Source organism: Chelmon rostratus, chromosome 8, assembly GCF_017976325.1.
Source record: "Chelmon rostratus isolate fCheRos1 chromosome 8, fCheRos1.pri, whole genome shotgun sequence".
Classification (NCBI taxonomy): domain Eukaryota; kingdom Metazoa; phylum Chordata; class Actinopteri; order Chaetodontiformes; family Chaetodontidae; genus Chelmon; species Chelmon rostratus.
The window spans coordinates 24,468,111-24,488,470 of NC_055665.1; the positions used below are offsets into that span (position 1 = coordinate 24,468,111).

Sequence of the window (20,360 nt, forward strand, 5' to 3'; positions counted from 1 at the left end):
GCGACTAGAACTCCAAATTAGAGCACATAGACATTTTAAATAAATTCGGTTACTTTAAGTCTCGTGAGGTTACAAACAGAGCTCAGAGCTGTCACTGGTGTATAGAAGACACGCAATTTGCTCTTTTACAAACCTGTCGAGAAATAAAGACGTTGAAAGAAGGGCAAGACTACTGGACAAAAGTAAAGACGACAGCAACACACGGAGGAGAAACAACGCGACGAAGGAAACACGCTGCAGGGAAACCTCTTGTCGTCTCTCAAGCGTTATGATAAGACCACGCCCATCATGAAACTTCGGACCAATCATGGGGCGAGAAGCAGTGGTGCGCATGCGTATCGCGGACGCGCGGGATTGACTGAAGCCCCAAACAACGGAGTAATGACAGCAGTGCAATCTTCATACTTGGCTTTAAATTGATAGAAAATCACACTGTATAAGAAGCGGGAATATCATTTAAGGTTTGTCGGTGTTTCAATAACATCTTTGTTTCTGGAGGCGCTGCTGTGTTTCGTTTCCCTGTTAGAAATCCTGCTATTTGCAGTTTACTAACGCTAACTGTGCATGTAACATAAAGTAGATTCTAGCTAGCTACTGGAGAGGTAACGTTAGTTAACACGAGCATAATGATGATGTCGCTTTGTTTACCGGCAAACAAACACACTGTAGAGGGAACTAACGTCAACCTTTTATTACTGCTGATGATGTTACACACGTAAGCTGTATTGTGAAGTATCTTGCTATGTTATCTATGTGGACATAACGTTAGTTTGGAAGCAAGGAAACATCAGTTGCCAGATTTTGAAGGTTAGCATTTGTTTGTGCAAGTGAAACATCACCGCTGTTGGACTAACATAATGCTTAAGGTTACAAACTTCTGTCGTGCAACGTTGTTATGTGCATTTTATCGTAATGTTCTACAGCTTGTAGCAGTACCTTAAGATACATACGTTTATATAGATAGCTAAGTTATATTTAATGCTGCATATTGCTTTAAATATAATTTAATGTCTTCTTATATTTAATCTGCTTTCATATTGCACAGTGTGTGAATGCCTGCTACTTTCGTCTACAACATCTACTGCACCATGTTGTTTTGCCTAACAATCTTGTAACGTTTCAACATGTTTTTGTGATTAAAGGTGATAGTGATTCTGCACTGGCAGCATGGCAGATGACTTCAGCCAATCCCTCACCCCACCAGTCTCTCCCTTCGCAGCGGGCAGCCTGTGTGAGCTGATTGCAGCCCGACCACCATGCTTCTGCTGCTCTGAAACGAAGGAGGACCCCACTGGAGCACTCTACACAGAGGGATACACTGCTGGTGGCTCCCTGAAACGGTACAGTCACCGTCAGTTCACCTTTATCACAAAAAACATTTTCCCACTTGGAGGTCAACTGTTTTCACCCTACGTATTTTGTCCCAGAGAAATGGTGCCAATGAAAACTGTTGACAGCAACATCTGTGTATAACTGGGTCATTTTTCTGGAGACACACATTGCTGTTGATTTTTTTCAAAGGTCAGTTTTGGATGCTTTCAGCAACTATAATCCCAGTCACCTCCATTGTAATGGGGTGTGTCAGTGGCAGAATAACCTTAGTAAATAAAGCCTTAACTGATTATACCTACAGGCTGCTGCTGTGTCTTGACCCGGCCCCTGCAGAGTATGAGACAGACACTGTGGAGATCTTTGGCTTCCCCTGGGTTACAGAGACAGCGCTGGTGGAATCTACAAAGCTACTCTTTGGTCTGTTCAGGTAAACCAAGATGTTAAACAGATCTCAGTTAAGTGTGCTTATAAAATAAACACAGTTTTAATCTCAATGTTGCTACGATCACCCTAATCTGAAGGTCCTTTTCCATGACAGCAAAAGCCTAGAAATTGAATTTTTTTTTTAGACTGATTTTTCTTTACTTTAGAACTAATTAGTTTTGAAACCCTGTCCACCATGGTTTATTTATATACATGTCACTGGTCTCATTTGGTCTTTGTTATATTTCAGACAAAAGATTTACAGGCTCGAGACTTTGGTGCAGTCTGGCTCACATGACTTTGGTAAGATTGCAACATGTAATCCACAGTCCAGATAATAAGCAGTCTTAGTTTTTCAGTCAATATTTGAAGAAATCCAATGCAGAGAGTGGATTTTAACATCCATTTACATTAAAAAAAATCAGACTAAAGACCACACACTTGTAACATACAGTACATTTATATAAGGTGATTAGTATGATAAACTGAGGAAACAGCAGCAAGATATAGCATAGGTTAAGCCAGTGTTTCCCAGCCCTGGTCCTGGAGAACCACTGCCCTGCATGTTTTAGCGTTTCCGTGCTCCAACACACCTGATTCAAATGCTCAGCTTGTTACTGGACTCTGCTGAGGCCTGATAACGAGCCATTCATTTGAATCAGGTGTGCTGGAGCAGGGAAACGCTAAAACATGCAGGGCAGTGGTACTCCAGGACCTGGTTAAGCCCACCACTTGGGGGACGTGCCCTCTGTGGCCAGGGCTACTCCCTCAGTGGCAACTGTCTGCTGAAGTGAGATGAAAGCAGTTGAAAGCGAATACAGAGCAAATACTGACAGAAATTCAAATAAGTTGAATTGTAAGCTGTACTTAAGTCTGTATTAAGATTTTAGATTTGATCAAGAAGTACATGTCAAGCTTAAAGTGGTAGCATTCCACCAATTTTGCTTGCCTATAAAACAAATTAACTATAAAACTATAGAACATTTTAACATATGGAGCGTATGTAGCCCAAATAATGCAAAACATTTTCAAATTTGAGTTTGGTTTCTACGTGTATTGTATTTGTGTATCCAGTTGACCAAAAAAAAATGTGTCCAGAAGAGCTGGGATGAATAATAAAGATGTAAATGTGAGTGTGCGATGCTGAAGTGAGTACAAAAATTAATAAACTGTACCAATAAATGAATTTAGCATAAAGGCACTGTTCAGCTCAATTCTAGTGTCTGACTCATGTCTGATATCTGATACAGTGGGCATGCTTTACATAAGATTCAGGAATACTGCCCACAACATCCCTCATGTGTTATAGGTCAAGCAGGCAACCTCCACTATGAAGCAGAGGACCTCAGACAGCAGTGTGTTTCATTCCTCCAGTATGTCAAAGTCTTCTTGCACAGGTAATTCAGCATATTTACTGTCAGCAGTGGTACTACTGATTTAAAGGTTTTTATCTATATGTTTTAATTTCATGTGTTCATCGACGTTTACAGCATTTAGGTGTTTATTTTGACATGCATGTCCTTTGTATCTGTTCAGGTACCTGGAACCTTCAGGCTCCCTTGATGGAAGTCACTTACACCCCTATGAGGAGCTGGAGAATCAGCTCCCCTCTGCTCTTCTGGAGGAGCTGTTTGGCATCACTCTTCTCATAGGACGGCTTAAAGACCTGCCTGCCAACATTCAGGCTGCCTTCACTATATCTAACCAGGGAAAGGTGTGTGTGATAAATAGGCATCAGCTGCTGTTGTAACAGAGATTGGCCTTTGAAACAGCCACAACAAAAGTGTGGATGGCATAAATGTAATTAACCTTTAGAGAGCAAAGGAAATAATATAAACTGTCATGAGGAATGACTTCTTTGACCTCAGTTTTTTTCACAGCCTTAACTAAGAGTTGCCATCACCCAGAACCTCTTTGTTATAAGTCGAGAAAACATCATTTGATTTTTCTACTATTGACATTGAACTTGGTGCTCTGTATTCCTCCCACAGATTTTTCCTCCCTCTTGGCATTTGTTACACCTTCATCTTGACATCCACTGGTCAGTCTTGGAGATCCTTCATCTCCTTGGTCACAAGATGCAAGGTCCGCGTCCGATCATAGCAACATAATGCTTAGACAGGAAATCAAAACTTAAGATACTGAAATGTACTGAAATTATGAGAGGAAAATCACATAATAACATGAAAGTGTGGAATTGTTGCTGCTGCAGAGACAACATATTTTCTGTTCTGACAAGACAGTTAAAAGGATTGTATTTACTGGTATGTGACATCTAAGAACTAGCAGTGCAGACAATAATCCTCTGACTTGCAGCTCAGAGTGAGTCATTATCATGGAAACAGGTTTTGTGTAATTTCACCTGTTCTTCTCTCCAGGCCAGGTGGTGTACGCCCACCAGTTTGTGAACCTTACGGGAGAGAACCTGACGGATACCAGTCTGTTTGAAGAGCACCTGTGCTGTCTGCTGTGTGACCTCACTGGTCTGGCCATAGGCAAATACAGCAAGGTGGGCGGCTGGCCACAACACATTACATTGGGATGTATCAGTGTTATTTCTAGGTTGTTGTTCTTTTTAGCTGGAAAAAGTTGTAATCCTGGTATTGAATATGTTTATTACCACATTTAGTACTGGACTGAAACTGCCCAAAATAAATTTGTCTTCTGACATGCCCACAAAATGTTCCCAGAATGTTATCCTTTTAGGATGGAAAACACTCTCAAACAGCATCAGTTCTAGATGATAATGACAATAATTGTAGTGTTACAAAAATTTAGAAAGTAAGAATAGAGCTGCAGTTTGGGGCTTACTATTTTAAATGGATCATGTTGATTTCTAGGTGAGGCCTACAGAGGCACTGAGCAGCCATCACTACCTTTGCTCTTGCACCAAAGAGCTGTGGGTCCTGCTCGTGCACCTTCTTGAATACAGGAATAAAGTGTTGCACACACAGGTAACATAAATACACATATGTTCATTGTCACACATTGAAGTATGACTCTGTCTGTACTAACTTGATCAACATGTGCTTCCCTATAGTCTTTCTGGAGCTACATGAACTCGTTGTTGAGGCCTCTGGTTTCAGGGAAGCCAGCAGCAGAGCAGTTCATTGGCCTCCCCGCGCACTGTAAGGATCCTCTGGGAGTCACATGGTGGCTGGTCACTCACATAGCAATGTTAGGCCAGTACTGTCGTAATGGCACACTCCAGAACGAGGTAAGAGACTGAGACTCATAATGTTGTGATGTTGCGCTGCAAAATAACCGGGGCATAAAAATAAAAGTCTTTCACAGTGTTACCACGGGGAAATACTAAGAGATGTATCTCTGACTGATACGTCTGGGAATTTTTTTTCAGTGGTTTTTAATTTAACTGAATTTGATATATGCAATCTCACTTTTCTTGTCTAGGCTGAAATAGCTTAAAAGTCTGAGAGATGCTTAGTTTTGACAATATTAACTTATTTTCAATTTTGTTTTACTAAAAATGTACATTGGTGCATATCATGCATCCAGGTAGTGCAATGTAAAGACAGAAATTCTTCACAGAAGTTGCATATTTGAAGACATTTCGCCTCTCATCCAAGATACTTCTGCAGTTCTAAAATAAGTCTTGAGAATTAATTTGTCTTGACAAAGTAATAATGAAAAAATGGTGCCAAAACTAGACATGTTAGTGAAAAGAGAAACCTTACATGGCTGTCTGATGGTGGCAGTCTCTGCATCATCTAGAGCAGGTCCTCTGACAACAGGACTTTTCCACTTGAGTCTTAAATATGAACGCAGGTGACACACTGACTTTTCACCAGTTATTCCCATATTTACAGTATGATTAAAAAATGAATTACGGCCATCAATTTTGTTTTTGAATGTATCATCCTTTTTTTATCTGTGCTCACAGAAACATCTGGGGGATAATTGGACTTTTGTGGAAGAGCTGCTCAAGTTAACCTGTAACCCCAAGGTCGGCACTGCTTCTAGTTTCTAGTTATATATACAATAGATTATTTTTGGTGGTAAATTAAACAGCTTGTGTGTGTGTGTGTGTGTGTGTGGTGTGTGTATAATAACAGGGAGGTCTAGCAGAGGAGCAGGTCAGGATGCATGTCCACTGCTGTTTCAGTCTCTGTCTGCTGTGGGAACCAAGCACCAGTGCTGTCTCCACCCTCTGGGACTACTACAGCAAGAATCTGGTGAGGACAAACGTTCAGAGAAAACAAAGAGATGAAATTCTGTGGTGACTGATATCTACTACAATCAGACCACCATCACTTTTTTAGATATGTAATATGTTTGCATTTCTTTGTCTTGAATGTTCAACTTTTGTTTTGTTGTTGTCATTATGATAGTCTAAACAGTTGTTGCTTATCTGTGATATTTTAGATAGTTGTTGCTTTGTATTGAAACATGCATATAATTCTGCGTAGTTCTTGGTCTTTGTTTTTAAGAATTTTGTTCTAATCGGCAACAATAAAAACAAATCATGCAATCATTTTATCAAGACCTGTACAGTCGCATTACCTTTTGTCCTTCCACCCCAGAGTGCTTCATTCACTGTGCCCTGGCTCGGGATGGCTGGCGTGGGCACTTTGTACAAGACGCCCCTGGCTCTTTTGGAGCAGGCCCGCAGCTGCTGCTCCCCCTCTCACCTCCGCTCTCCAGGACACACCCAGCTCTACCGCTCAGCCAACTCCTTCCACATCTTCCTTCGAGTGCTGGCCCTGTGCCTCGCCCAGGACAGGGCTGGTGGAGTCCCACAGAGACAGATCAAAGGAAGGTAAGGCTGGATAGAAGGCTGGGAGGCTTTGCAGTTGTCACTCCTTCACATTCATATCCACCATGAAAAGTAGGTCTCGTGGCCAGGCAGTTGACTCAACAAAATATTATATATAGTTTTTTGGAGGAAAAGAAGATAAAAGGGAAAACATGGAGTAAAAGCTGTGAGAAATGATTACTAATCAGGACTAGGCTTTGTAGGATTCTCTTTTCCCCTTGATCTCCTAATGTGCGATGTGTTTAGTGTGCTGTTTGGATTTGTCTGTGTGTGTATGTAGGTGCATACTTGCATGAATACACAAACAACATGTGTGTTTGCACACTAGCATGCATTTCCGTCTTGTTTGTGTGCATGCCAGGTGCACCACAGCCTCCCTGTGCATCTTTGATATTTACTCAGGCCCCCCAGTGGAGCAGGTGTCTCAGGAGTCAACCACCTGCTCTTCAGCACAGACCAGAGCCAAGGAGCCTCCTACTGATACACACACACACACACACACACACACACACACACTGCACCTGCTCCCCAGAGCAGTGACATGGTTTCAGAGTGTGTGAGGCCATTGGATGGTGGGAGAGTGTGCCTTTGTGAAGGAAAATAAGAAAGGAGAGAGGTAAGATAACAAGCCCATGTGCACATCAGAACCGAGCGATGGACCATCCTATATCCCAGGCCGGCTGGGCGCCAGAGAGAGGCAGCCGTAGATAAATCCGCCTAATGACTTCCCTCTGTCTGGAATGTGCTCAGTAGCACTGCAGACATGGGGGCTAATTAGCTAACGAGCGTGGCGGTTAATTCGCCTTAACGAAGCTGTGTTGGTTTCCAACACGGATAGAGAGGGGAGCTTGGGTGGTGGGGAGTGGGGAGCTGTGGGTGGTAGGAAGTCTGGCAACAGCCAGACTGGGCTGGGACAGGTCCAGGTCCCCCCCCACCACCCTCACTACTACCTCCTCCCCTCAGGAGGCGTGAGGCGTGCCGACTGTATCACTACAACGTTTCGGCAGCGTTCCTACTCCTGGCTGGGCTCTGCGGGACACCCGCGACGAGCATGTTGATCTCCAACGCCGGGAGTTAGGAGCATCTGCTCGCCTCCGGAAAAAAAAGCTGTCCGGAATAAACAAACAGACAGGCAGGTTGGGAGAACACAGAAATCCCCACTGCTGCCTCCCAGCGTGCTGCTTATATCCCTGTTACATATTACCCATTCATCTATTTAAATCTCCCTCCCCTCACACTCTGACTGCATGCTTGGCCACCTTCTCTTTTTATAGTCCTCTGTGGGTGTAACTAAGCTGATTTCAGTGTTAACCTGGTCTTTCTCAGTTCCCCTCTCGTTTTCTCCACTCCTTTATATCAGTCATACTTCTTACACCGAGTTTGTCTTGGGATGCTCGCTGTTTGTGTTTTGACCCAAACAGCAGCTCCAGCCTTCTGTGTTTTCCTGCCGGGCGAGCAAACAGCAAGCTGGATGTGTGGCAATGCATGTGAGTGTGCAGTTTTATTGATCTCTCTCTGGTGTTGCAGTAAATTGGTTTGGCTGTAGAGAGAGGGACCAAGCGCCTACTGCTGTGTGTCTGAGTGTCTCTGACATTTAACATGATCTTTAAAGGCATTTCTCCACAGTGCCCGCAGGATCTAACATCGTGCTGGGTGAGAGAACCACCCGGCACGCTGTTAGATCCTGCTTACTCCCTCTCTTGCTTTTTCTTTCTCTCTCTCTCACCCACACACACATACACACACATAGGCTGGGCAGCCCAGCCTCTCCCCTGGAGCTGAGAGGGTGATGGAGGCAGGTGGTGTGCTGCACGGTGGGGGTGGAAAGTTCAGTTAGTCAGCATTTAAAGTCAGGGGTTTCAGAACAGCAAATCACCTCTGAAGAAAAAAACAACAATTTAACCATGTTCTTGCCTCAGATTAAGTGATTTTGTCATCAGCAGACATTGTAATCTTGATAATGAACCTGTCTCTGACTCACTTTTTCCTACAGCTGACCAATGTGCCACATGTAAAAACAAAAGGAACTTAGTCTCTTCCTGCCTCTATTGTTCTCTTCTGTCTCCAGGATTTATTCCAAGTTCTCCTCAAAGAAGATGCAGGAGCTGTCAGAGGCAGGCCTCATGAACTTCTTGCTGCTGTTTCTAGTGGTGGCCCGGCAGGTAGAGCTGGAGGATGTGGCCAGCAGAGCCTGTGAGCTGCTTGGCTACCTTCCCACTAACTGCCCCCCTGGCCACCGCACCCTGGTCTGGAGGGGACAACTGTCACTGCTGTTGTTGTTCCAGGTATGTTTGTTCATGAGAATTGTAATCTGGAAGCTTATTGTTGCAAGCAGGGAATACAAGAAAGGCTTTTATCAAGGTACAAATTCCACCAGTTCAGGATTGTTTGACATCGTCTGATATTTTTTTTCCAGGAGAGGGGTCTGGATGTTGGTGCACAGGCTAGCTGGCTGGCCTCCTCCTTTAATGACACAGCCAAAGAGTTCTACAATAAGACCACAGAGGTCTCTCGCAAACTTGCCCTCTGGGGGCCCCTCGGCTCATATCTGGAAGGTGTGGCTGAGGTGTTCGAGACCAGCACCAGTCTCAGCCTATCGGAGGAAAAGCTGCTCAACGAAGGGTTTGATTGGTTGTTGCCTGCTTGCCGCCTATCAGAGCTGAATTCTGTCCTGGGCTTTCTGCAGATTGTCCTCGCCCAGCTCAGGTGAGACAGCTGGCACAAATACTCACCAACTCCCAGGTATCGCTTACTTTTTCTCAGTTTCTCTCATTCTTTCCTTTCACTGATAGCTGCTCCCTCACAGATACTAGACACATTCAGACAAATGTTTTCTGGCCAAGGCCAGCTAAGCTTTTATTAAAATCAGATAAGTGGCTACAGCAGAGGGGAGTGATCTCCTCTGCTCTTCCCAACCCAGCCCAGAGTCCACTCACGTGTCTTACTGACAATAGGCAGCTTGTGCTGTCAGCAGGAATGAGTGTCTGTAAAGACCCTGTGTTGCATTGAGGCCCCTGTTAGTCTCAGTAGACCTAGTGGCCCCCAGGTCACCCTCACCAGGTGCTGTTGGAGCTCTGAGTAGAGTTACGGGCCCAAGGGACCCTCCGTGGACCCTCCTGTCGTCATGGGGACGGCAGCAGTGCTGCGGGCATGTTGAGAGACTATGGTCAGTAGGGCGTCAGGACGGGTTCAGCTGCAGGACACGGGTGTTCATTACAGATCGACCCCAGCTGAAGGTCAGAGAGCCACAGCTGAAACAGTGTCTGTTTATGTGGGGAGGTAGAGGCGGGAACAGAAGCAACAGCAGATACAACTCAGGTGAGACTGGAAGGTCTGTGAGAAATTATGTGTGATCTTCTCCTGTATATTCTGAGTTAAAGAGCTGAAGGTCACCTTTGTAAAAATCCTTTTCTTTCCCATAAGCCTTATAGCAAATAGTTCAAATCATATGGGCAAAATCACCCAAAATAAGTACTTTTAAACTGTTTGAATCCTCAGTTACACTGATATCTTCAAAATGTGACTGAAATCTCATCTAAGTGTAGTCATATTTGCAGTGTGAACATACTTTTGCAATAGAAACCAAGTGCTTTAGCTGCCTTCATGAAAGTAAAGAGTACCTGGGACATCATTTAGACATGTTTGATACTGGTGCTGATATAGTACCTGAGTTTCTGTAGCGATTTTCTTTCTTCTTTCTAAACAAAACAATACCAGTTTTTCTACAAAACTCTGATTTTTATTTAACAAAAGCCAAAAGCCAAAACTAAACATTTTTTTAAAATACAATCCTGTCTAACTGTGCCAATTTTATTATAAACCAGCATCGATTTATTTCTGTTGGCCTCTTTTGGGATGCGTAAGAAGGTGTGAACACAACGTTACAAAACGCATATTTGGTCATGCGTCTGGTTACCTGGTCAATGCAAACTGAAAATTCACCTCCATTCTGGTCTTCACCAACTGCTGAGGGAAATATTTGGCTGCCAAATGCTCTTCAATGTTCACCATCTGGTCACTAATGTTTTATTGGTTGTAACGTTATTATTTGGTGCTAGCCAGGTTGCACACAGTGGATTTCTCAGAGCTATTTTGCTTAGAGTGGCAGCTGTTGAGAGCGGGGAGAGTGAATCACAACAGTGAAGTTGTTGATTGGAAAGCCAATACGATGAGCAGAAAGATGCCAAAACGCTCTATCGAACCAAAGGAAACTGTAGAGTTGGGTGATAATTATCTGTGGGTTCAACACTACGAGCAACAACTCCCAAATTATACATACAGTCATTTCATCCATCGTTAATAAGAAACTGTTGATTTGAACAGCTTTAAATCAGAGACTGTGGTAGAGTACTGATTAGACAAATCTGAGCTGGCATTCAGTGTAGTACTGACATTTTACTCAGTGCTGCAGGTACATCCAGTTAGCCCAACTAATTCACCCATTTCTCAATACGAATGTGATTTCTGATGTAATTTGTACATCCCTAGAAATATACAGTGTTCATCTGTTGGAGTTTTACAAAGCACTGAAAGTATTACTGCCACTTTATACCTACACTGCTTACAAAAGGTTAATAAATGAGCTGAAATACTAGAATAAGGACATTGTAAAGTTAAGTGTTGGCGAGCCCTCCACACTGATTCATGTAGGTGTGTGATTGCTTTAATTCTCCAGTGTCTATGTTCTGCTCTTCTCCACCCTACACACACACACACACACACACACGTACACACACGCACTAACGTACACCTGCCCACACACCAAAAGTGAAACACTAACCTACGTGTGCTCCTCTCTCATTTCAGGGCCGAGCTCCCATAACATGATATCTCGTTAGCTTTGCTAATTCCCAAACTTCCCATCTCAGGTCTCGGGGTTGGAGGGCACAAATTTGCACATTAATGGCCAAGGAGAGAGAGAAGAGAACTCCCAGAGGCCCTCTGTGTTATGGCTTGGACCACACTGACCCATTTAACCAAATAAAAAAGTACCATGCTCTCTCTTTCAAATCCGTCCCGCCAAATTAAACATAATTCTTCAGCCTGGCAATTCTCTGTATCTCTTTTTGATTAATGCCTTTTCTGTGACACAATTAATGGGCAATTATGTAGCCTGGCAAATTTAGCCTGTGCATCATTATGTCTACAGAGAGCCGTGTGGAATCTGCACACATTAAGAGAATTATACTGCCAATGGCTGCGGCAGTGGAGGGTCCGAACATTCACTCTTGATAGCCATCGCCATGGTGCTGAGGCAAGAAGCCAGTCCCAGGCATAATTCCTCGGTTTTATTCCTTCCCATGACCCTCTGCTGTGGGAGGGGTAGAGGTGTCGCTGGTTGATGAGGTGAGCTGGCATTGGCACACCATGCTGGATCCGTTTTCGGTACAAACAATTAATCCCTGTCTCATTGGCTTGAAAAAATACAAGCCTCCCTGTGAAGCGTTTTCCTTTGTGAGCATTAAGACCTTTTACCGGATATTGAGCCACTCTTTTCAAAGTCAAGGACAATTACTGTTAGGTTACTTATGAGAAATTTGGAAACAGTCACACCTATACATTTTGATAGAAATGCATGGACAATAGTAAACACAGAGTGGTTCAAGTTCGGCTTGTGCCTTGGTGTGTGTTTGATGTGTCTCTGTCATTATTCGGATGCTATATTTTTTTTTCTGCATCTGTATGTTAGATGCAGCTGGAGGAATGGTTAAACGGGGTCCATAATGGTGCGTTGGCGTTGAGTGTGTGTGTGTTTGTGTGTACACATTGTAAGAAACCGCAGTGAGGAGGATTAAGTGGGGTCTCAGACGATGTTTTGTACAATGAGGGTTGATGGGTGTGAAAGGCCCATTCCACAGTAGTAACGAGGCTAATGAATTCAGACTCTAATCGATTGTCTCAGCTCTCTCTGGATTAGATGCAACCTTGCTGGAAGGGAAGGCACTGCTGAGGTGTGTGCATGTATATGTGTGCCATAGTAGCAGACTAGAGTGCATGGTTGAGAATGGGATTGGGGGCAGGGGGGGTTTGGTTCCTTTCCTCCTTCCCCAGCACACCTCGGCCCAGCTTCCCCACACCCCCATCCATGCGAACGAGGGGGACAGGAGGATCATCTCCAGTCTAAATGAGATTACAGCTCCTTCAGCTGCTTATCTGGGCTAATGCCAACCACTGTGGGGCTGCTGTAGCGGCTGGGGCCAGGGCCAGGGATGAGCCAGAAGAGCCAAAGTATAGTCTGTGTACAGGGGATCAGCATTAGGCTCCACTCTATGCCTATAATATCCTCCTCTCCTTCCCCACCTCTACCTCCACCCTGCTCTGCTCCACACTGCAGCGCACCGTCGCACCCAGTAATCCCCCAGGAGAGAAGGGAGGAAAAACACATAAAGAAGGAGTGAAAGACAGAAACGGGGGAGCAAAAGGATTTGAGAAAGTAGAGGGCGGAGTTGGAGGGTGTGGGTGTTGTACACAAGAGGGAGTGTTATGTTTGGATTTTTCATCGGATAGATTTGTTTATCTGCTTTCTTTGTGTGTGTGTGTCTGTGTCCTTTCAGACGGGCCCATCAGCGCAGTGTCCAGTCAGCACCCACCTTGTCTCGGGCTCCTTCTAGCACCAGTGTGGTGAAAGAGCGCCACCTAGCGGTAGCAGCAGCGCTCTGGGCACACTTCTTCCCCTTCCTGCGAAGCCTACGCCTCTCTCAGACCCCTCCAGCACAGCTGGCAGATGCTGCTGCAGGTCAGTAATACCCACTGGGAGGAAAAAGATACTGAATGGAGGGAAGAACGGGCTGGAGGAGGACAGGATGGGGCAGGAGCAGGATGGGTTTTGGACAAGAGTTCAACAGAAATGGATTTGCGATGGCCAGTGTTGATCATGTTGAGTTAATTCCAATTTTACATGAATGGCAGTTTTGGCAGAGAGAAGAACATTGATAGTTAGGGAGGAGGACAATTTGGGATATAAAGATTCAGAGGACATGGTTTTAAAAAATGTAGAAAAATAGGACACATGCTTATACTATTACACTGCACAGGCATGTATCAGCTTCCTTGTAATTCAAACAAAAATGTTATTTTGTCTTCCTCAGGCTTCACCCTGTTGGCCTTTGATCTGCCCGGCTCTGCCCCCCAGGACCTTCAGCCCAACCCAGTCCAGTCCATCATGCAATGCTTTGGCTGGGACGACATGGTTCACCCACTTCTGGTGACTCGCTACCTTCCGCATCTTCTCCAAAACAGGTACAGTTAGCCATTAAGGTCTATCCCTCATCCTTACGTCTCAATCACAAAGCATATTTATCACATCGCTCCTAATGGGAAGACATCAGGTCAGCCAGGACGAGGATTAAATACACTGTACCTGTCAGCTATCAAGCTTCATCATGGTGGACACCACTTGACAAACTTGTTTTTCAGCACGTCCTGTAGGTATGTTTGGTGGTATCTAATTAATAAATTAGACAGAGAGTGTCCTTGGTATTATCAAAATAGGTTTAATGAGGAAAACAGAATACAAAATGTAGCACACCTTCAGAGTTACACTCGAGGGTCTAAAACAACGTGACTATTTCACCCTCAAAGGTCCTCTTCAGACAGTGATATTAAGGTACTACACCTGAATATGAAGCCTGAACAAGGACACTCCTTGTGTTTATTGTTTAGTGCCTGCCAAGCCTCATTCACTGCTGTCTGAGCTGTTAGCAATTTGTAATTTATAAAATGAAGTAGTGAATTCATTCAAGTGAAAATTGTATTAAATTACTGCACCTTAGTCAGAAATGTTCACCTCCCTCTGTCCTGCTAGATTCATCATTAAAAAGTGTATGTCACAGAAGAAATCTGATGGCAAACCCATTTTTGTGTTAAGAGACAAGAGGATTTTAATGTTAACGTATTAATTAAAGAATTTTTTTTAAGATTTTTTTTTACTCTGACTTGGTATAAACATTCTCTAATGAGGCATAAAATGTGAGTTTTAACACTGACACTAAAGCTAGGGTTGCTAATGTACTTTAGAAGCATTTTTTTGTTATTTTTGTAGAAATTCTCTTTACATCCAACAGCAATCAATACATCAAATGCTCTGACAAAAAAGAGACAAAAATTCTGTATCTGTGGCCTGTAATAAGCCCGTCCAATCATTTCATTTGGGTCGACCTCCCTGTCTACCTCTGTCCAGTACCTGCCTACCCACGCCCACTCTGGCCTTGCACTCATTGTCTATGACTGCAGTCCTCCACAAGGTCAGGCTGAGATGTTGCTAAGGCTATAGCGAGCTCAGAATTGCACAAGAAGAGCAGCTAAACGTGCAGCTAAAATGGTCCAATACTAACATGCTAGTTTGACAGCTGTGACTACTAACAACAGCCATGTTCGTTGCTTACTTTCATTCTTATAATGTTAGTAGTCGGATACGTTTAGTGATGACAGCGATGCTCTGCGCTCGCTGCACAGCGACAGACTGTCGTTCAGCAGCACCAAGCACACAACAGTGAGCAGCAAGCGCCAGGCCGGGTAGGCAGTTCAGACTCAAAAGTACTTTTTTGAAGGCTGTTTTGCTTGTGTTTATATAATTGTGACATTGAAAAGAGTTGTTTATTTATGTATTTATTAAAAGAATTGGTCTTCTCCTCACTACTCCTCAGGCTTTAAGATGAAGGTATAAAGGTGGAGGATGGGATTTTTCGATTGTATACTCTCAATATTTAGCTCACTCTTGCTGGTTTCTTCAACGTTACCAACACCAGCTTCAATGTTAAGTTTGCATATATGGAGGAGCTTGCCACTCAGCTATTGAGTGCTTGATGTTTCTTTGCATCTTCATCAGTAGTAAAGACCAGCACATCCAATAATTGTTTAGAAGTACACACTTTGCATTTGTGTGAAATGATTCTCTGTCTTTTCCAGTGAGCTGGTGTCCTCACTAAGCAGTGATTCTGCTGTTGTCTCCGGTTCGGCACAAAGCATGTCAGTGAGGGCCTGGTTCCGCTGTGTTCTACAGCAGCACCTTCATAAGAACCCAGATGGGTCTGACAGCAGGGCAGGTAATTGAGTCTACGATGTGATACAGATGTTGTTCACAAGGCGAAATCCACTTAGATATGTATATGTATTCCTGGAATAATTAATAACGAATTCAGAGAGGTGTATCCCAGACAGTGAAGGTTGGAGAATTTGATAAGCTCTAGGGGTGAGACAATGACATGAACTCACTTCCCAGGTATACCCAAATGTATTTTAAAGCCAGTGTCACACATTAGATGGGGGTTTTATCATTTTAGGTGATGAACTCCTTGAAACCATAACCCAAGTTGAGATAAAATCACAATACATATCCTGTGTCCCATTTTTTTCACACTGACAACAGATTTTAGGAATGTTCCCGTCCTCAAATGCAGATCCTAAAGCTTTGTGACCCCGACACTTCTCTGAATTTAAAGGATTTTGTTATGAAAAGTATACGTTTACCAGTATTTGTCTTGTATTTGAGATAAAGGATTCGTTCTCATTGAAATACCCTGTGCATCGCTTCCAGGCCGGGCCGTGGAGGATCAGCTGTGTGAACTGACCCGGCTCGTGCAGAGGCTTCCTGAGGTGGACAGTCTTTTCCAGAGAGGGGGCCTCCAGCCCACAGCCACCAAGCTAGAGCCCACTTCATTCCTGGAGATGTTTGTCAAGGTACACTGTTGTCTGTTAATGGCGTTGACAAAAGTAATCCCTGTACCTGGAGTAAATTAGTCTTGGATGAAGTGTTAAAAGAAATGCTTAGGGACACATTGCCAGCTGTCCCCTTTTCTGTAGTTTATGCATTGAAGACCTACAGCACTCAGCATATCTGAGTCGAGTTCATCCCTACACCTTTACTCAAGTCTGCACTGTATGTACTTAGCATATCACATAGCAATAGCATATAATTTTTTTTTTTATGTCTTCATGGTGTCAGGCTATAGGCGGTGTGTACAGTGGACTGCAGGTTTTGTCTGAACGTTCAGCCATGGTGACCAGAGCCCTGGACTACATCGGTGACATTCTGAAATACGTTAAACCCTCTCTGGTCAGCAAGAACCAAGAGGGACTGCAGCTGTCCTATTGGGTTGTTGGTAGGTGCAGAGCCCATATACCTCAGACAAACACAATAGACAGACATTCAGGAGAACTTTTTTCTTTGTTTTCACAGTGTGGTGCGTGTCACTGACATTACCAAGGAGTCATTACAGCTGTGAATCTGACTTTATGAGCGTTTCCATTTGATTCAGGTTGCATCGTGAAGCATTGGAGCCCCCTGCTGGCCACATCCAAAGCCCAGCAGCTGCTGTTTCGCATTGTGGACGGACTGCTGCTCCCCCACAACCTCACACAGCAGGACAAAGCACTCAGGGACAGCCTGCCTCTATATCTACAGGTTAGGGAAAACATATATCGTACTCTGAATCACAAACATGTGGACAATTAGGACACACAGTAGGTCCAAATGTATTATGAAAGAGACCTGAAACCCTAATCAAAACCCTTTCACCACTCATGTCTGTAATTTGGTCACGTGTCCATTTCGACACTTTACATGTATTCTCCTGCAGGGTCTCTCAGTGGCTTCCAGCATGTCTCAGTCTCAGGGTGTCTACCTGAAGCAGCAGCTCCGCTCTGTTACGCGCAGATATCTGGACCATTTCCTTCCTGTCTCTCCTTCCATGGGCATCATTGCCAACCACCCAGTGCTTCTGAGCGCCTGTGAGGCCAACCCAACCACCCGGGGAGCAGCGCTGAGGAAGACCATCCTGGAGGTGCTCTGGTAGGTCTCTAGAACTGGGATGTCTTTTGCCTCTCGTGGCCCCCCCAGCCACCTGGCTTTGACATTAATTTCATACCCAGATTGTGTTTGGATATGACTCCTGTCCAGCGGATTAACAGTGTGTGCAATGTGTTTCATAGTTTGAGGTTGACTGAAGCAGAAAAATTCCCAAGCCAAGCAGGAAGAGCATAAATCAATTATCTTAGATTTCATATTTATTTGACTCAGTTTTAATCTTCCTAACCACGTTCTTGTTGTTACAATTTCTTGTCCTCCATTACGTTTATCCAGAAATATATTTCTGAAACTGTGCAATTCTTCTTCAGAACTGAAAGTTGAACCTATTTTACAGTGAAAGCTTCCTGCAGTTTAAAGGTCATGCCCCTCCGCCCCGGCTAGCATCAGTCCTGATGTTCCTCTTGGAGCTTCTGAGACGAAACAGTGACTCAGACCCCGCCCTCCTCACGCTGCCCCTCCCCTCTCTGCTGCGCTGCGTGATGCTGGTCAACGAACCGCAGGGTGAGATCATGTTTGTGCATAATGCAGCAAGATAATCTAAAGTTTCTAAAGTGAAGCTTTTCTACATTGAGTGTGATTGCCTTCCAAATTTTGATATAGAGGGCATCCCTTGAATCACCTAATGTGGCCTGGATTGGTCTTCAGAATATCCTTGTCTAGCAATCTGGGGTCAGCATCACAGTGAATGCCATCAAAGAGAACTTTCAGTTATCTACAGAACCACAGCTCTCTGAGTAAAACCACACCACCTTCCTTGCTCATGAATGGAAAGGAAGATGTGCTGCGGTGTCAGCACAGTTTTTTCTCTACATTCCCTGATGCTCACGCTCCAGCCAGTCCTGACTGGCTGAATGTTCTTCTGAGTTCTTGAAAATCTGAGCAGGCCTGCATTTGTTGCAGCTTCACTTCGATATCAGCTCAATAAATGCTGTAATCAAAGTATTTACTATCAGCAAGATGGTTTCAAACATATCCTTAAAGCTTAGACTTTTCATCAATTCTCACTGTGAGGAAAATTATACAGAAACAAACACATTTTGACAATCAAGTTTGTGTTTATAGTAATCACTGAGAGGCTGTTGTTTTTTTTCTGTGCAGTGAGGAAGGCGAGCACAGATGCCTTACAGCTTGTGGTGGAGCGATGTGCTGCTGCATCTTCAAAGAAACCGTGTGACCAGATGATCGCTGTCTTACAGTAATTGACAATAATGTCTTGCAATAAATATCTGCACCTACATTAGCGCTGTGTGCCGTTGTTCTCAGGATGCACAAAGCCTGATAAGCATCGTAGTCACAGATTAGAACTATCTGTATTACATTAGAGCCTATTTTATCCTTCATGGTTTTTACTGCTTGTGTAATCCCAATGCTCCCAGGTCGTTTGTGGAGGAGAATGAGGGGGTCTATGACAGGCAGGTGTACAGTGTTCTGGAGACGGTGGCTGTTTTAGATCCCTCTGTGGTTCAAGCTCTCATTCCCAACCTGTCTGTCAGCCTGAGAAACACTGAACACAAGAGAGGACTGGGCAAGAACATCGCCTTGAGGTGAGCAAGCACATGAATCACATCCCAGAAGCCATCTAGACTGCGTTCATGCCTATTAAAACTATTTTTAAGTCGTCTAGACAATGAGCAGGTGTTATGTACTGAACTGGAAATGTTCTGTAGCTGTATGCTTTGTTTTTTTCAACAATGTGTCCACTAATGTGACTGCTCTGTCTCTCTGTGTAACAGGAGTGCATACAGGAAGTTGCTGTGCCTCCTTGGGGAGAGTGGGCAGGCTGAAATAACCAGTTTGGAAGCGGACTGAAGCTTTTTTTTTTTTTAAAGGACCAGCTCCAGGACCTGTCGCCAGCTCCAAGAACCACTTGTTAGTCAAACCAACCTTCTTTTTTGTTTTTTGATTTCTTCGTGTGGTTATCAGAACAGGGCATTGCAGTGGTGCCTTCCAGCGGTATCTTAAAAATATGAGGATTTAGTGCGTGTCATCAGTTGTGATAATGTTAAAAACTACAGGTGTGGTATGCTGGAAAAACAGCATGGATGCATGCAAACATAAAAACATCATATGAGCTTGCATTGTTCTTCATGTATGAGTCTGATGTTCTGATCATGGACTAAATGCCTAATACCACCAGTTTGTATATAATGTACATGTTGTAAAGAAAGTGCTGCTTTGGCAGATACATTATTAATGAGATTAATTGTGGCATTAAATATGTGCTCATAACTGTTTGCATTTTTTCTTTTTAGTTCTATAGTGAGAAAAGTGAGCACTGAAGTGAGCGCAGACTATTTGTGCTCATACCATCAGGTGCTGGATCTGTCTCTACTCGGTTGGCACTCTGAATTACAGATTTGATGACAGTCGTGGGCGAGCCCAAAGAGTTCAGTCGCAGAAAAAAAAGAGTAAAGGAGAGGAGTACTGTTTGTTCCAATTCTCTCTCTCGCCTTTCCAAGTCGCAGCAATCTCTTGCAATCCGGCTTTAGTTTGCACCTAATCACATGAAGTCTCACTCCTGTCTCCCACAATCACCAAGTCCCATTTTCTGTCATTGCTAGTCATTTTCCAGCCTCATCAAACTGCAGTGCGTCCCTTCATCTGAGCAGCCCTCTGCTGCACTGCATTCCTTTTCTCTGCAGTTTCATGTGTCCGAATAACAAAACTACACCTTTGCTTCCAGCTTTGCCTTCGAACCATAGTTCTTGTTCACTTAAACGTATGTAGCCTCATGAATAAGGTTAATGAGGTTACCAAAATGTGCTCTGCAGACATTATTCATGTCTGAAACGCACCTGGACGATACTTTTGATGACTCTGAGCCGGCTGTTGATGGATAGAAGAGATGGGGACGAATGTGGTGGTGTTTCATTTTATATTCAGGAGCACATTCCAACTACTTATATGGCTACATATTCACTTTCTGGACAGCAAGCCTGTTGTTCCAGGCCAGCCAGTTCTAGCGTTAACTATTTGGATGGAATATGCAAAACTGAAGACTGAACGATAGAACTTCTACTAACA

At 43.9% G+C, this 20,360-nt stretch overlaps 1 protein-coding gene across 1 annotated transcript; it reads left to right on the forward strand.

The window, feature by feature from the left end:
- Window positions 1-371: 371 nt before the first annotated feature.
- Window positions 372-19,504, forward strand: mms22l (MMS22-like, DNA repair protein). The gene is made up of 26 exons (XM_041943001.1): window positions 372-461; window positions 1,143-1,340; window positions 1,634-1,759; window positions 2,006-2,058; window positions 3,065-3,152; window positions 3,292-3,469; window positions 3,747-3,840; window positions 4,134-4,264; window positions 4,596-4,709; window positions 4,796-4,972; window positions 5,657-5,719; window positions 5,829-5,948; window positions 6,297-6,532; window positions 8,598-8,814; window positions 8,946-9,235; window positions 13,084-13,265; window positions 13,618-13,768; window positions 15,437-15,573; window positions 16,065-16,207; window positions 16,473-16,629; window positions 16,786-16,931; window positions 17,107-17,318; window positions 17,671-17,837; window positions 18,435-18,531; window positions 18,713-18,880; window positions 19,070-19,504. The coding sequence occupies exons 2-26, from the start codon at window positions 1,168-1,170 to the stop codon at window positions 19,143-19,145; spliced, it is 3,696 nt and encodes a 1,231-aa protein (XP_041798935.1). The 5' UTR covers window positions 372-461; window positions 1,143-1,167; the 3' UTR covers window positions 19,146-19,504.
- The last annotated feature ends 856 nt before the right edge of the window (window positions 19,505-20,360 follow it).

Coding starts and splice junctions, on each gene's coding strand:
- mms22l (XM_041943001.1), top strand. CDS start 1,168: ATGGCAGATGACTTCAGCCAATCCCTCACCCCACCAGTCTCTCCCTTC. Junction 16,630..16,785: donor GCTGTCCTATTGGGTTGTTG/GTAGGTGCAGAG, acceptor CATTTGATTCAG/GTTGCATCGTGAAGCATTGG. Junction 18,532..18,712: donor CAGATGATCGCTGTCTTACA/GTAATTGACAAT, acceptor CAATGCTCCCAG/GTCGTTTGTGGAGGAGAATG.